Raw genomic sequence first — 12,406 nt, 5'->3', positions numbered from 1 at the left:
GCTAGGATTACAGGCGTGAGCCACCGCGCCCGGCCTCAAAATTAGTATTTAAGGAAATTGGACATTCCATACTTAATAACCTAATAAGTTAAGAGACAGATATTCTTTAGGGAAACAGTTACTGTCCCAGTTAACTGAGATCATGGTCCATCAGAGATTTTTTTTTTTGGTTTCTTTGCTTATCTTTAATGAGACAGTAAATCCTACTATTATCATGTTGTCAACAATTCGTAATCTCAAGGAAGGTGATCCCTTAGCCTCTTCTCTGGATTCAAGTGAAAACATTACTTAGCTCTGCTTGCTCATAGAAGTCTGTAGCTCGCACACAGGCTGATAAATTCTCAGGATAGGTTTAATTTTTACAATCTTTGGACCTAATGAAATCTTGTACCATGTTTTATTTTTAGGACCATCCAACTCTTTTTCAAACTCTGTAGCCCAAGCTGGAGTACAGCGGCCTGATCATAGTTCATTGCAGCCTTGAATTCCTGGGCTCAAGTGATCCTGCTGCCTCAGCCTCCTTAGTAGCTGGGACTCCAGGCATGTGCTACCATACCTAATTTTTTAACTTATTTATTTATTTTTGTAGAGATAGGGTCTCACTATGTTGTCCAGGCTGGTCTTGAACTCCTGTGCTCCAGTGATGCTCCTGCCTCGACCTCCCAAAGTGCTGGGATTACAGGTGTGAGCCACTGTGCTGGACAAGACCATTCAACTCCTAAGGAGCCTTAAAACCAGATCTGACTGAATTTTGATTGGTTATCCCCCATGGCTCTCTCTGCTTTGGAATCCCAGCTTATATATAGGGTGTTTGTACTGATGCTCCCGTGGGTCAGAAACAACCTTCTAAAGGGTTAAATTATAACTTCTAAATTTACAATTTACTAATCTTCAACAACAAAATAAATGAATCAATAACACAAACATGACAAAATAGCAAGACTCAACAGTAACATACTGTACGCACATTCTTGCAGAACATTTAAGCTTTTCCCTCATTGAGGCTCTTCATGGACTCCTGGCTCTTCAGAAATTTGATGTATTTCAATTTGATACTCAAATCATCCTAATTGAGCTAGTGGGAGCATTTTTGGGTTGTCTCCTGCATCCTTTTGACTGGCCCTGTTTTTCTTTGAAGCTTTCCCTGCTTTCTAGCACAAGATGTTCTGGCTTATCTGGTATCTTCCCAACAGCTGAATCGGCCGTTTTTCAAAGGATCTCTAGTTTCTTTTAATGGGTAAAATACACACATTCCAGGATCTGAGCACTCAGGTGCACTCTGGGGTAATGTTACTCTGAGGCCATCTCAGTGGACAAAGCTAGAAAAGATAATTTTTTTTTATTAAAGACATGAGTTCAAATTAATATTTTTAATAGTTTAAGGTGTTCTAACTTAAATTCTTTTGATGCTCTCATTTTATCTTCTTTTCTCTTTGATTAACAATATAGCAACATTCTTTTTTTTTTTTTTTTTTTGAGACAGAGTCTCACTTTGTTGCCCTGGCTAGAGTGAGTGCCGTGGCGTTAGCCTAGCTCACAGCAACCTCAAACTCCTGGGCTCAAGCGATCCTACTGCCTCAGCCTCCTGAGTAGCTGGGACTACAGGCATGCACCACCATGCCCGGCTAATTTTTTTTTTTTATATATATATTTTTAGTTGTCCAGATCATTTCTTTCTATTTTTAGTAGATGGGGTCTCGCTCTTGCTCAGGCTGGTTTCGAACTCCTGAGCTCAAACAATCCGCCCTCCTCGGCCTCCCAGAGTGCTAGGATTACAGGCGTGAGCCACCGCGCCCGGCCCCGCAACATTCTTGCTTCAACTTTTCACTTGATTTGATTATATGATTGTTCCCAAAGAACAATATATTAATATAAGTGGGAGCATCGCTTGAGGCCAGGAGTTCGAGACCAGCCTGGACAACATAGCAAGACCTTGTCTCTAAAAAAAAAGAAGAATAAAAATAAAGCTACTGAATAGAGATCAAGCTTCTCTATACCGTTTCTATGGTTCTTAGAAAGTGTCCCAGTAAGGAAAGGCTTTGTAGTAACTCATCTCTCAATCACTGTGGCTCTTCAAACAGTCACCTGATTGGAGAGTTCAGTTCCATTGTTTAATTTTTGTCTTGAGGGTGCTGGCATTCTAATAGCTGATAGTTTCAAGGCCTTAAAAATTTAGCAACCAGTCACTCACTACCACTTTTACTGAATTACTGGAGGATGGTCCATCTTGCCATTTCACTTTAAAATCAGTCAGTTCTGTCTACAATATTCTGTATAAGTTTCATTTCATCACCATCACATTCATCTACTGTCACTTAACACATATGAATAGTTATAAGATTCATGTATGTGTGATCTCTAGCCAAACATACTGATTCTGCCTCCTGTTATTTAATTTCTGATTGAACCTACATATTTTTACACAGTTGGTAAACACATTTTAACTATACTCAATCCTGCCTTGATCTTAAAATTCGTACATTTATTTTGCTTCCTTTTCTGAGCAAATATCACATACATTTAAAAGATCTTGTAAGATCTTCTTTTAAAATATATGTAATGTTCCCTTACCAATTTAATGTCATATTACATAGTTATACTAAGACTTATCATGAATAAATTCAAATGATTTTCCCAATTAGCATTATCTTACTTTAGTACCAGTAGATGTATTTATTCTTACTGTAGGGAAATCAGGGAGATAGCTATTATTTAGGAATTCCCTATAATTAAGAAAGAATAACACATTAAATATAGGCTCTTAAGGTTTTATGTGAAAGCATCTTTTAATTGTTCAACCAAAATTCCCATCTTGTTTTCTCTCTACTATTATCTGTATTCTTAATTACAGACAACTCTGGTGTAGAACCCAGAGTCCTTTTGATAAATATAAAACATCCAAGAGCAATAAATAATATTAGAAAAATAACTGAAGTATATCAAAATAAAATATTAATGCAATGAAATAATAAATTTCTCAGCTTCATTATATAATCATAAGGAATCATTTATGGAAATTTAAGGAGCATTTAAAACAAAATTTTCCTATTTGGAATAAATGTTTTTAAAAATTGGGATTCCCAAATTAATCTTTACCAAGGATACCGGTGGTGGTGATTGGTTTGATACCTGCCTACGTGGGCATTTGCTCATTGGCAAGATTTTAAATAACTTTTTTTTTTCCTTTGAGGCCCTGTTCACAGCCCAAGTCCGAAGTCTTTAGCCTTTGGCTTTGATTACCAGTCCAAAATTAAATTTCTCATTTTGAGTTTAAGCCAATAATAAAAAGGATTATTGGTTTAATAAAATAGTTTAATTCACTTACCTTTTAACTGCATATGCAGATATTCATATTGTAGCTTTCTGACTAATAAACACACATACCGTAGACAGTCAAAGAAAAGCTCTTCACGTTGTATAGTTTTTACCAATGAAAGCCTCATGATTTCAATTAAATGTATATTTAAATTGTTTATTCAGAGGGTACATTTTCAAACAGTTATTCTTGGGATTTTGGATATCATTTTAAATGCAGAAACTTAATCTATGTTTTTTAGTACTCCAACACTGTTGTGGAGGGAATGGATTCTTTAATTCATAAAACAGAGACTATGTACTTTAACTGCTAAAAATGAACTGCTTACAGTTAAATTTCAGCATCTACTCAATGCTTCCAAGTAGACTGGGATTCTTCATTTCAGAAACAAACTATCCTTCTTAGCTTAGCTCTGGCCAGTTGACTGAGGGGGGGCCTGAGTGCTCTGAGTCTGTGTTGGTCTAATAGGCTCCTGCTGGGGATTCATCAGCTATTAAATGGGGAGTAGGACAGCTTCCTCCCGGTAGTGATATTCTTTTGGTAAACACTCCACTTTTGTCCCAAACCATTATTTCCAGGGCATGTCTTCCTAAGAGCAGGAGACTAGAGACTTTTTGAGTCTGTGCAGAACTTTTCTGCACAGACTCAAGCCGGTCATTTTGATGGGTTACTGATGTGCTCTCATTTCTTTCCATGGTGACAGTGATGTTCTTATAAATGACAATGTCTTGCTTTTAAATTCCTAGTCTGTGCTCTTAATTTCCATATTAGTTTGGAAATGTCTTGTTAAGAGTCTACAGCAACCCAGGCCCAGGTAATAGCAGAGGTGGAATTTAGCAGTGCTTCTAAACCTTAATGTGTTTGTGTTTGTTAAAATGTAGACACTGATTTTGGGTTGATTGGGGCCTGGGAGTCTGCACATCTAGGGAGCTCCCAGGTGATGCCAATGCTGCTGGTCTAATGACCACACTTTGAGTAGTGAGGTACTCTAGGATGAGGATCAGGGACACGCACGGTGCGATCCCTTGATGTATTATTTTTGCATCCTTCCCCTATTCCTTTGCTATCTGGGGATGATGAAGCTAAACTCCATCTTTGACTCTTTGAAAAATGAAATTATTCTTCATATTTTGGGGAACTGAAAACAAAGAAAAGAAAAATGAAATCATTTTAGGGAGGGATCACAAACAGAGCTTGTTGTGTCACTGTTCAACTTCTCTTACTCCCTCACTTGTATTATATCTTCCTTCCTCCCTTCCTTTCCCAGGCATGAATGACATCGGTGCTTTTTAATGCAAGGGGCAGTTCATGTTGAACCACGGTGGTCCCCATTCTTTATAACCTAGAATTGGTGTAAAGGATTGATCCCAAAATGTAATTTTCCCATGGTGTATTCTGAGACTATGACATCTGGAAACACTGAAGGGTAAACATGGAAAATTCCCATTGGCCAGATGGAGTTACGTTGTCTGTAGGAAGGCAAGGTTGCAAAATCCTTAAGCACCTTGGGAAAACTGGAGATGCTGGTGACCTTCAGGTAGAAGAATGATCTCTCCATACCTAGTGGGGATGGGGAGTGGTCCTTGTAGCCATAATTCAGCAAACTTCAAGAAGGCTATCTGAAAGGTTAAGTGTTTGTACAGTAAAACATTTAGGATTTATCACTTTGTTGAACACTTTTCATTTTCTAATTCCTGACTTGTAGCCCTGTGTTATCATGGAGGGGCTGAACCCCTTCTCAGAGGGTACTTGTTCATTTCTTTCTCCAGTGACACAATTTTAGGTTTTGTTACCCTACAGAACCTACTTCCTAGCTGCCACTGTCCCACAGGGAAGTGCAGGATGCAACTTCAGTCCTGCTCATCACTTACTGTCTTTCTTCTATTTGTGGTCTATATCAATGCTTATCTTGTCTTCAAGCCCAGTTATTTCTTTTTACACTCTCTTTATAAATCTATTGTTGCTATATGCAATGGGGAGAATTTACTATGGTATCTGACCAGAAGTCTTAAGTTCTGAGAGTGGGTATTTCTATACTGCTATTTTAAAGCAGGTGAATAAGTAGCCAGGGTACTTTAAAAATCTATCCTTGGATTAAGGAAGACTTGGGAGTGGTGTACCTGATGGCTTTTACTGCATCATGCTATCTACTTATGTCAGGGGCCAGAATAGGAAGCAACTCCATGGAATTCTTTGCTATAATTCAGGGTTGTTGAGGACATTGTTCTTTTACACGGTACCTAAAGAAATGAGGATCCATGGGAGAAATATATCAGTGTCAGGAATCATTATGCTTCTCTTGGGGACAAGAACCCTAAGGGTCAGTTGATGTTTTTCTTTTTCCCCTGGTCTCAGGATGCTCACAAATTGGAGATCCACATGTTGCAAGAACACCATATGCAGCCTTACTGGCACGGCAGCGCTTTTGGTGCTGATCTGTTTTCACCTTATGTTTCCTGCCCTTATTAAAAAAATTATTGCATTGTGTGAATTTATGTAATTTACTTTAAAACCTATTGTGCATGAAGATCTAGTATAATTTGATAAAAACAGCCTCACCTTATCTTCCCACTGGACTGGGTAGAGGCTGTGAGAGCGCTGTCCGACTCCCGGCATGGTGCTGACTAACAAATGCTGGCTGTTGCCCTAGTAAACACACGCACAGTCGATTCCTCAGTCCGCCTCCCACCCGCCCCCAGGAAGGGAGGCCGGACTCAGACTACAGCAGGGCGGGCAGCCTCTGCACCTACCCTCCACGCCACAACCTACGCATCCCGCTGCCCCATCCCCACTCCCGTGCGGCCTCATTCCCGGCCTCACCAAGGCCTCACCCCGGCGCGGCCTCCAACCCCTCCTCTGGCCCGTCCCCGACCCCACCGCACACCCGCAGTCTCGGCGCGGCCTCTCGCCACCCGGACCCGCCCTGGGCACAGTCCCTTGTCCTCCCGGTCGCCCAGCCCCAGCGCGGCTTCGCCCCCCGCAAGCCCCTCCTGCTGCAGCCTCTCCTCCCCGCGCCACCCTCCCCATCCCGGCCTCCCTTCTCCTCCCACCCCCACGGGCCACTCCCCACCCCCGCGCAGCCCTCCCCGGCCGGGGCGGGGCGGCGCGTCTCTTCCGGCCTGCTGGCGCGCGGGGCGGGCGGGCCGTGGCCGGCGGGGAGAGCGTCGCCGGCCGCGCCCCGCCCGCCGGCGCCGGCCATGCTCATCACGCTGTGCTACCTGTACCTGTGGGCGCGCTGGGGGCGCCGGCCGGCCGCGCTCGTGCGCGCCACGGTGCGGCGGCTGCGCGCCTCGCGCTGCTCCTTCACCTTCTGCGGCGCCGCCGCGCAGCCCACCGGCGCCCGCGTGTGCCTGAGCCGCGGCAGCCGCGTCTTCTGCGTCGGCGAGAGCCAGGTGGGCGGGCCGGGGGTGGGCGCGGCGAGCCGGAAGTGGCGCCCGGCGTGTGGTCGCGGCACGGGCTGGTGGCCGGGGGGCGGAGATGCGGGACTCTGCCTGGGGACGTGGTCGCCTCTTCTAGGCGGGCCAGGGTGAGGATGCAGACGCACGGCTCTAGCATTCCCTCTAGGCGTGTACCTGGGCGTTGCGGATTAGCAGCTGGACACCAGGAGCAGCGCCCACCCGGACTCTTTCCCTAACGTCCTCTCCTAGCTCGTGGGTTGGCGTTTGGTTGAACCTGAACTTGGAAAGAAAGCTCAGTGCTTAGCTTTCTGTTAGATATACTCAAAGTGACAAAAACTGCCCATTCCCCCTCTCCTTCTGTCAGTTACATCATTTGCCAAGTAGGTCACCTCGCGGATTGTCTTTGCATCTTTTACAGTTCGGTTGACACTCAGCCTTTGTTTTTTGGCCCAGTGCTTAGCCTGGTGGCTGCACGCTCAGCTGACTGTGCCACCTACAATGTAGCTTGCGCCTGTCCTTTAATCTCTGTAAAAACTCCACTGCTTTGGTGTAAAAGGGAACAATAGTTCTTTCCATTCAACTATTTTTGGAAATGGGTTTAACTTCATAGTTAAGCCCAGTTAAGCACAGTTAAGAACTTTGCAGTTCTGTGCAAATTTTCATGGACATCACTAACATTGTTTTCATTAACATTTAAAAGTGTTTTGCTTTTAGTTGGGTTCTTGCCCTTTCCTCTTCCTTCTGGAAAGTTGGCCCACTTTTCGAATTAAAAATGAGATTTTCTGTGTATGGCAAACCGTAACCCTCCTGTGGAAATTCAAATCTTATCTCAGGTTTGAACATTTCATTGAGGCTATGCTTAGGTATGGGTCAAAATTGTGCTGCCAGCAAGTAAAAAATACTCTTTCTTGTTAGTACAGTATACTGTACTATAACACATTGAAAATAAATGACTGTTTTCTCACTTCTCCCAAGGAAGGTGCATAACTATTTAATAGTACGACCTAGCTACAAGGGGGAGAAGTTCATTCTTTACATACAATGGTAGTTCTATTTTTAGCTTTTGAGGAACCTCCATACCGTTCTCCAAAGTGGTTGCGCTAATTTACATTCCCATCAACAGTGTAGGAGTGTTTCCCTTTCCCTACATCCTTGCCAGCATTCTTTATTGTCTGTCTTTTTGATAAAAGGCATTTTAACTGGGGTGAGATGATATCTCATTGTAGTGTTGATTTGCATTTCTCTGATGACTGATAATGTGGAGCATTTTTTGTATACCTGTTGGCCATTTGTGTGTCTGCTTTTGAGAAATGTATATTCAGATCCTTTGCTCATTTTTAATCAGATTATTTGATTTTTTCCTGAGTTGTTGGAGTTCCTTATATATTTTAGTTATTAATCCCTTTTCAGATGAGTAGTTGGCAAATATTTTCTCCCATTCTGTGGGTTGTCTCTTCACTTTGTTGATTGTTTCCTTTGCTGTGAGGAAGCTTTTTAGTTTGATGTGATCCCATTTATCCAATTTTGCTTTGGTTGCCTGTGCTTTGGGGGTATTACTCAAGAAGTCCTTGCCCAGACCAATGTCCTAAAGCATTTCCCCAGTGTTTTCTTTAACAGTTTCATAGTTCCAGGTCTTAGATTTGTCTTTAATCCATTTTATTTGATTTTTGTCTATGGCGAGAGATAAAGGTCTAGTTTCTTTCTTCTACATATGGATATCCAGTTTCCCAGCACTGTTTATGGAAGAGATTGTCCTTTCCCCAGTGTACGGTCTTAGCACCTCTGTTGAAGATAAATTCACCATAGATATGTGGATTTATTTCTGGGTTTCCTTACATAACAATGAGTGCCCTAGAGCAGTGGTCCCCAACCTTTTTGGCACCAAGGACTGGTTTCATGGAAGATGGTTTTTCCAAGGCTGGGGGGTGGAGGGATGGTTTTGGGATAATTCAAGTGCATGACATTTATTGTGCAGTCAAATCTCCTGCTGCTGACTCCTGCTGTGCGTCCCAGTTCCTAACAGGCCATGGACCAGTATTGGACCGAGGCCCTCAGGTTGGGGACCGCAGCCTTAGAGCGTTAGGGCTTAATAAACCTGATTGAGAAAGATAACCTAAAATGAGGAAAAATTGAGAGGTGGACTCTTCTATTGTAATGGTTTTCAAATTGGATCAATTAATTTAAAATATAATCGTTAGGATTTTAGGTCAGAGTAGAAATTTTGAACATATAAAAACGTTGATTTGTAAATGTCTTATTTAATTTTCTTGGACAGTCGTACTTTTGAGCATTTTCGTGACTTTATCAGTCTTCTGTTAACTATCAGTCTTCTGCTAACTGTAACTAGTGCTTTTCCGCTCGTCTACCTGCAGCCCCAAGTAGGGAAGGCCTAGTGCTTTCAGGGATTCTGGAACTTACTGTACAGTTAGCTTTCCTCACCCCAGAGCTTTGCTGAGCTGTTGCTGCATCAAGGATACGTTCCCCAGTTTTCCAGACCAGATGGGACCGCCCTGCTCTGTGTCCCCACAGGCTTTAAATCACAGTTCTTATTTCTAGTTTTTATCTTTTTCTCACTAGGAACTGGGTCTGTTTAGCTTAGCAGCTTGGCCTGAAATAGCCACTCAGTATTTCAGATGAATGAAAGAGTGTTTAATAGTTGTGGGGTTTCAGCTCTGATGTTTAAGGCCTGCCGTTGGAAGACTTGACAGTTTGTGATTAGCTACTGTTACTTTAGGATTGAAATATCATTGGTTTGATGGATGCCTTATTGTCAGTCTACCTGGGCAGGGGTAGCCACACAGCTAAATCTCGTGCCTTTATTGTCCCCATATTTTATACATTCTAAATGAAATTAATAAATAATGAATGTGTATGTTTATACAATTGAAGGTCCCACAATAAATTGATAAGTATAACCAAAGACAGTTTATACAAACTGGAAAGTTTAAGCTTTTTATCTGTATATTATATACATTTAGTGTTTGAGTAAAGTGGAGAGCCTTTTTTTATTTTTAACTGCTATGTTGATAATTATGTTTACCCATGGAGGGGAGTCCCCCCCACTAAATTTGCATTCGTTATTTCATTTAACAGGTTTTTATCAAGCATCAATAAGCGCCAGGTTGCTAGGCAAGGGCAGACTTGAACTAGTGAGTGAACACAGTGGGGTCTGCTCCAGATGCCTTTCTTTGGGGTGATGAGGCTCCTCCCACCCCAGCCTTAGACTTCAGCTTTTTCTGCCCTGGGTATGCCCTGTTTTTGGTGGGTGAAAGCATTTCGAAACCAATTTCTGTTTTATTTTTTTAGAGAGATTTCAGGAAGAAGAACGGAGGTAATTGGGTATATCTGATCTTGATTCTAATCTGCTTTTAAAAAAACTAAAATCACTCTTGACTGGAGTTTACCTTCCCATTAAAATATGCTTGATTGCTTCTCTGCATATGGTAAATGCCTGTCCCTGAAATAGCTTATCTCTCTGGGTTTGGCGATTGTATGAGTACCTGGAGGCTGGCACACTTCTCAGATCCCAGGGAGAGGAGCAGTGTTTACTTCACTCTGGGTAAGGAATTGCCTTGGGCCCCTTGCTTTGAGGCTGCAGGGAATGAGGGAACAGCCCTTCAGGCTTCTTTAGGTGGGCATACACTTCCTGGCCTCTTCATATTTAAATGTGCTTCCAAATTGTGATTTAGAAAGCTCCTACACCCTAAGTGTAAGGAATGGTGGGGAGAAGCCCACTTTCAGAATTCGTTGTTTGAAAACAAAGATCTAGAGATGTTGAAGCTGTCAAGAGCCATAGAGGGGCTTTTGCAGCTATTTGAATAGTCGTAGTTAGACAAGGAACACAGGTTTCATGTGGTCTATAGAAGAGCATCAGATAAGCTTGTTTAGACCTAACCTAGAATTACAGAGGATGGGATGTCACAGAGGAGGCTGAGACACATGGCAGTTGTATTCTGAAGTGACACTGAATCCTCTTTATGTTTCTTTCCCTCTATACAGTCCATTGAAGACTTGAACAAATGGGCCCTATTTCTTGTTTCTCCTTTTATACTTGAAGCAGAACACATAGCATTTGTTACTGAGAGCATTTGGGTACAAGGTGAGAGTTTACAGAGACCATCTTCCTCTTCAGAAACCGTGAGTAACATGTTTTTTACTTGTGTACCATAAAGAAAATATATGTATTAATCCAAATCAAGTGTTTTTGTGAGTGCTCTTCCCTGGTCTTTGTGGCTCCTCTTCTTTTTGGATATTATGGGTTAATGATATTAGTTAAATTACTCTCCCCTGTTGCTTTTTACCTCTTTAATGCGGCTGCTAGGAAATTGAAAACCACGTGTGTGGTTGTATTTGTGGCTCACGTTATACAAGAGGCAGGTGACCAGCACTGCCGGATGGATGCTCTTTCCCAGGTCATCGTCTTGATTCCCAAATCAGCCTGAATAAAGGGCTTACCTCTCCACCTACTTCCTAGACATCTTGCCCTGAGTATTCGGAAAACACTTCAACGTCAGGGACGTGTTCAAAGCCAGCTGTTGGTACTCTTCTGCTTAAAAGAAGGAAATCCCAGATTAACACCCCAACCTGCTCTTCTGCTCACCTCCTCCTTACCTCCTCAAAGGTCCGAGTTCCAATGCCCCTCCCCAGATGTCTAAGCATCACGCCTCGTTTCCATTCATCCTCATTTCATTCTCATCTTCACTGTCTTTTGTGTGGCCTGTGAAAGTATCACCCTGTCTTGTATCCCTTCCTTGGGTTTTCCTCTCTGTGGCCGGAGTTAATCATTCTGGACACAAACCCAGTTGGGACACTCTGGCTTAAGCTTTCAGTGGATGTCCTCGCCAGATGCAGGTTGAGCGCTCAGGCTCTCGGGAGTCTGCCCCTCACCCACCCTTGTCCATGTCTTCCCCTCTCCTGCCCACGAGGAGCTGTTCTTGCCTTTCTACCTTCACCCACCCCCGTGTGTTCCTTGCCTGCCATGTGGATAATCCAGAAGGCATTTTGCTGACGACAGCCATGTTTCCTGGGTTCCCATTTCGTGGAGATTATCCATAAGACTCTGTATTGGGATGAGAGAAGGGGAAAAAGGGAGAGTAAGACTAGAAATAACTGAGTAGAATTCGAGATAGACTGAAATAGTTGGAGATAGTAAAGGAGAGCGAGGGACTTTCTGGTGGGGGCCCCAGAAGGGGTGGAGTGTTTGGCACTCGGGCCTGAGAGCAGGCTCCTGCGCCGAGACAAGACGTTCTCTCCTGAAGGCTCAACAATATTTTGTTTAGCTTTATATACATTTATGACCATAATAGTGCCATTTATCAAGCCCCTGCTGGTCTTTTACCTACATTACCCCTAATGCTTACAGCTCTGCAAGGTATAATTAATTGCCATTTTAAAGATAAGAAAACTGAAGTTATAAGATTAAACCATGTGCCTAAAGCCACCAGCTGCTAAGTGGTAGACAAGGTTTTAACCAACGTCTATATCCTTTCTAGTAGCCAGAGGAACAAATTAATGGTTTTAAAGAGATCCAGGTCATCGAGATTCCAAAATAAATAAAGCTTTTATTAACCCAAATCAAATCAAGCAGTACTTGCAGATGGTCTCCTGCGTTTGATAGAAAGAGACCATCTGTTAGGAAGTTTTTTGGTGAACTCAGGTAATTTTTATATGCAGAAAAGACTATTCAGAAACT

The 12,406-nt window shown here is 42.7% G+C and overlaps 1 protein-coding gene across 5 annotated transcripts in view; it reads left to right on the top strand.

The window, feature by feature from the left end:
- The window catches only part of HLCS (holocarboxylase synthetase (biotin-(proprionyl-CoA-carboxylase (ATP-hydrolysing)) ligase)), a 230,497-nt gene that overhangs the window by 10,890 nt on the left and 207,201 nt on the right, over window positions 1-12,406 (top strand). For all 5 annotated transcript variants that reach the window (XM_012640099.1, XM_012640098.1, XM_012640101.1 and 2 more), the window contains exon 2: window positions 10,714-10,851. Coding sequence is in view for 2 of the 5 variants with exons in the window: in XM_012640098.1 (XP_012495552.1) it covers window positions 10,714-10,851 (138 nt within the window). In the remaining 3 variants the exon portion in view is untranslated. The remainder of the gene's footprint in view (window positions 1-10,713; window positions 10,852-12,406) is intronic.

Source organism: Propithecus coquereli, unplaced genomic scaffold (genome assembly GCF_000956105.1).
Source record: "Propithecus coquereli isolate 6110/MARCELLA unplaced genomic scaffold, Pcoq_1.0 Scaffold148, whole genome shotgun sequence".
NCBI classification, from domain to species: Eukaryota; Metazoa; Chordata; class Mammalia; order Primates; family Indriidae; genus Propithecus; species Propithecus coquereli.
The sequence above is the reverse complement of the archived record's forward strand: the minus strand, read 5'-3'. Positions and strand labels throughout refer to the sequence as shown.